Source organism: Conger conger, chromosome 19, assembly GCF_963514075.1.
Source record: "Conger conger chromosome 19, fConCon1.1, whole genome shotgun sequence".
Lineage (NCBI taxonomy): Eukaryota > Metazoa > Chordata > Actinopteri > Anguilliformes > Congridae > Conger > Conger conger.
Window position 1 is genome coordinate 10455585 of NC_083778.1, and position 1924 is coordinate 10457508.

At 39.6% G+C, this 1924-nt stretch overlaps 1 protein-coding gene across 1 annotated transcript; it reads left to right on the top strand.

Moving 5' to 3' along the window:
* The first annotated feature begins 465 nt into the window (after positions 1-465).
* Positions 466-1797, top strand: LOC133119337 (E3 ubiquitin-protein ligase TRIM35-like). Its single transcript, XM_061229871.1, has 5 exons — positions 466-705; positions 938-960; positions 1050-1165; positions 1292-1382; positions 1686-1797. The coding sequence occupies exons 1-5, from the start codon at positions 466-468 to the stop codon at positions 1795-1797; spliced, it is 582 nt and encodes a 193-aa protein (XP_061085855.1).
* The last annotated feature ends 127 nt before the right edge of the window (positions 1798-1924 follow it).

Sequence of the window (1924 nt, forward strand, 5' to 3'; positions counted from 1 at the left end):
CAGGAGAAGCTGGAAAACTTTAAAAAGATCAGTGAAACTAAAGATCAAAAACTGCATCACGTCAAGGTACAGTACGTGAAAGTGTTGTGGCTTTTTAAAGTATAAACAAAATAATAAGTACATGTAAATATATATTTCTTCTCAGTTGCTTAATTGCAGTTTTTGAAAATAACACAATTAGCTAAATGCAATAAAAACATATATTAACTGTAGCAATATCAACTAAAAGCACGGAAATATATTTATGCATCATCGATTGATTGTTCTCTTTATTACTGATTGAGAATAATGCATATGTTTTGCACATTGGACTAATTTATTCCTACTAAATATAACTCAAAATCTAACATACAATTGAAAGCATATAACTATATTTACAAAAGCAAATTCAATCATTTGAAAAAAAATAGCAGCCCCTCTTCTCCCAACTGTTTTCAAGTAACTGAGAAAAACGATTAAGTTAAAATGTTTCAGAGCCAGGTTCAGCAAACAGAGAAGCAGATCAAAGAGGAGTTTCAGGAGCTGCACCAATTCTTGCGCCAAGAGGAGGCAGCCAGGATCAGAGCCCTCAGAGCGGAGGAGACACAGAGGAGCCAGACTCTGAGCAGGAAGATGGAGGAAGTGGTCAGAAAGATGAAGGCCCTTTCAACCACAGTCAAAGCCATAGAGCAGGAGATGGGCAAAGATGATGTTTCATTCCTGCAGGTCAGAGAAAAAGCAAGATACAAATCGAAATGTTATTTTATACACTTGGCATATAGGAGGCGGAGTACAGGTAGAATCTTAGGAATATGATTCAATAGAAAGAGAAATCACAAAGTACACACACGCTTCGAGCTGTAGAATGTCGGAGAATTATATCGTCCTGTCATTTTTGTTGAGGTTTTTCTGATAAAGGTTGGCATCTGGGTCTAATTATTTTATGTGTTCATTTCAGAATTACAATGCAACAATGAAACAGTGAGTCAAAACCCTTTACTTTCCATTCTTCCTATGCATCACATTGATGTAAAGCCAACAGCAGCTCTGACTCCTGAATATTACTACAGGACTCAGTGCACAGTGCAGGACCCAGATGTCTCGGGAGTGCTAATCGATGTGGCCAAACACCTGGGCAACCTGAAGTTCCAAGTCTGGCAGACGATGACGGGAATGGTGAAGCACAGTGAGTGTGGTGTACAAGTGTGAGGCGATTTAATGATAAAGGACAGATTGTTTTCGATGCACAGCTGGAAAGAGTCAAGATCATTCTGTTGATTGAGCTTTTATTTCTACATGTCTCTTGTCTCAGCTCCTGTTATTCTGGACCCCAACACAGCCGGACCCTTCCTTATATTCTCTAAGGATCTGACCAGTGTCACATCAAGCGAAGCACGCTTCACGTGCGCGGATCCCAATTCTCTTTTTGGCTCACAAGGATTCAGCTCAGGGAAACACCAGTGGGATGTTGAATTTCACCGATATACTTTTATAGATATAGGTATTGCCGAGGAGTGTCAAAAAGAGAGATGGAGTAAAGATGAACGCCATGTCTGTACAGTACATTACCTTGGTGGTTGTCACGCAATAGAAGAAAAATCTGTATGCAGGGGAATGCTTAAGATAAGAGTGCTCCTGGACTGCAATTAAAAGACTCTGTCATTTTTTGACGTCTATGGCAATAAAACTTTCGACACTGGTCGTAGATACACTCTCACAGGGAAACTCTTTCCATTGTTTTACTTTACTGAAGCAGTTGAGTACTTGAATCTGAAGATCTTGCCTGCCAAGATCGAAGTCATGCAGAAAGTAGAGTGACTGAAAAGCCATGCTTCTGCAAAGCAAGTGGTTTACGGATAAGAAACCTGAAAAAAGTTGAGTTAACATTAACGGTGACTTGACATAAAATCATTAGTTGCAGTCTTCTGAGTGAACAGGAACCGTG

Coding starts and splice junctions, on each gene's coding strand:
- LOC133119337 (XM_061229871.1), top strand. CDS start 466: ATGTTTCAGAGCCAGGTTCAGCAAACAGAGAAGCAGATCAAAGAGGAG. Junction 706..937: donor ATGATGTTTCATTCCTGCAG/GTCAGAGAAAAA, acceptor TGTTCATTTCAG/AATTACAATGCAACAATGAA. Junction 1,166..1,291: donor GACGGGAATGGTGAAGCACA/GTGAGTGTGGTG, acceptor CTCTTGTCTCAG/CTCCTGTTATTCTGGACCCC.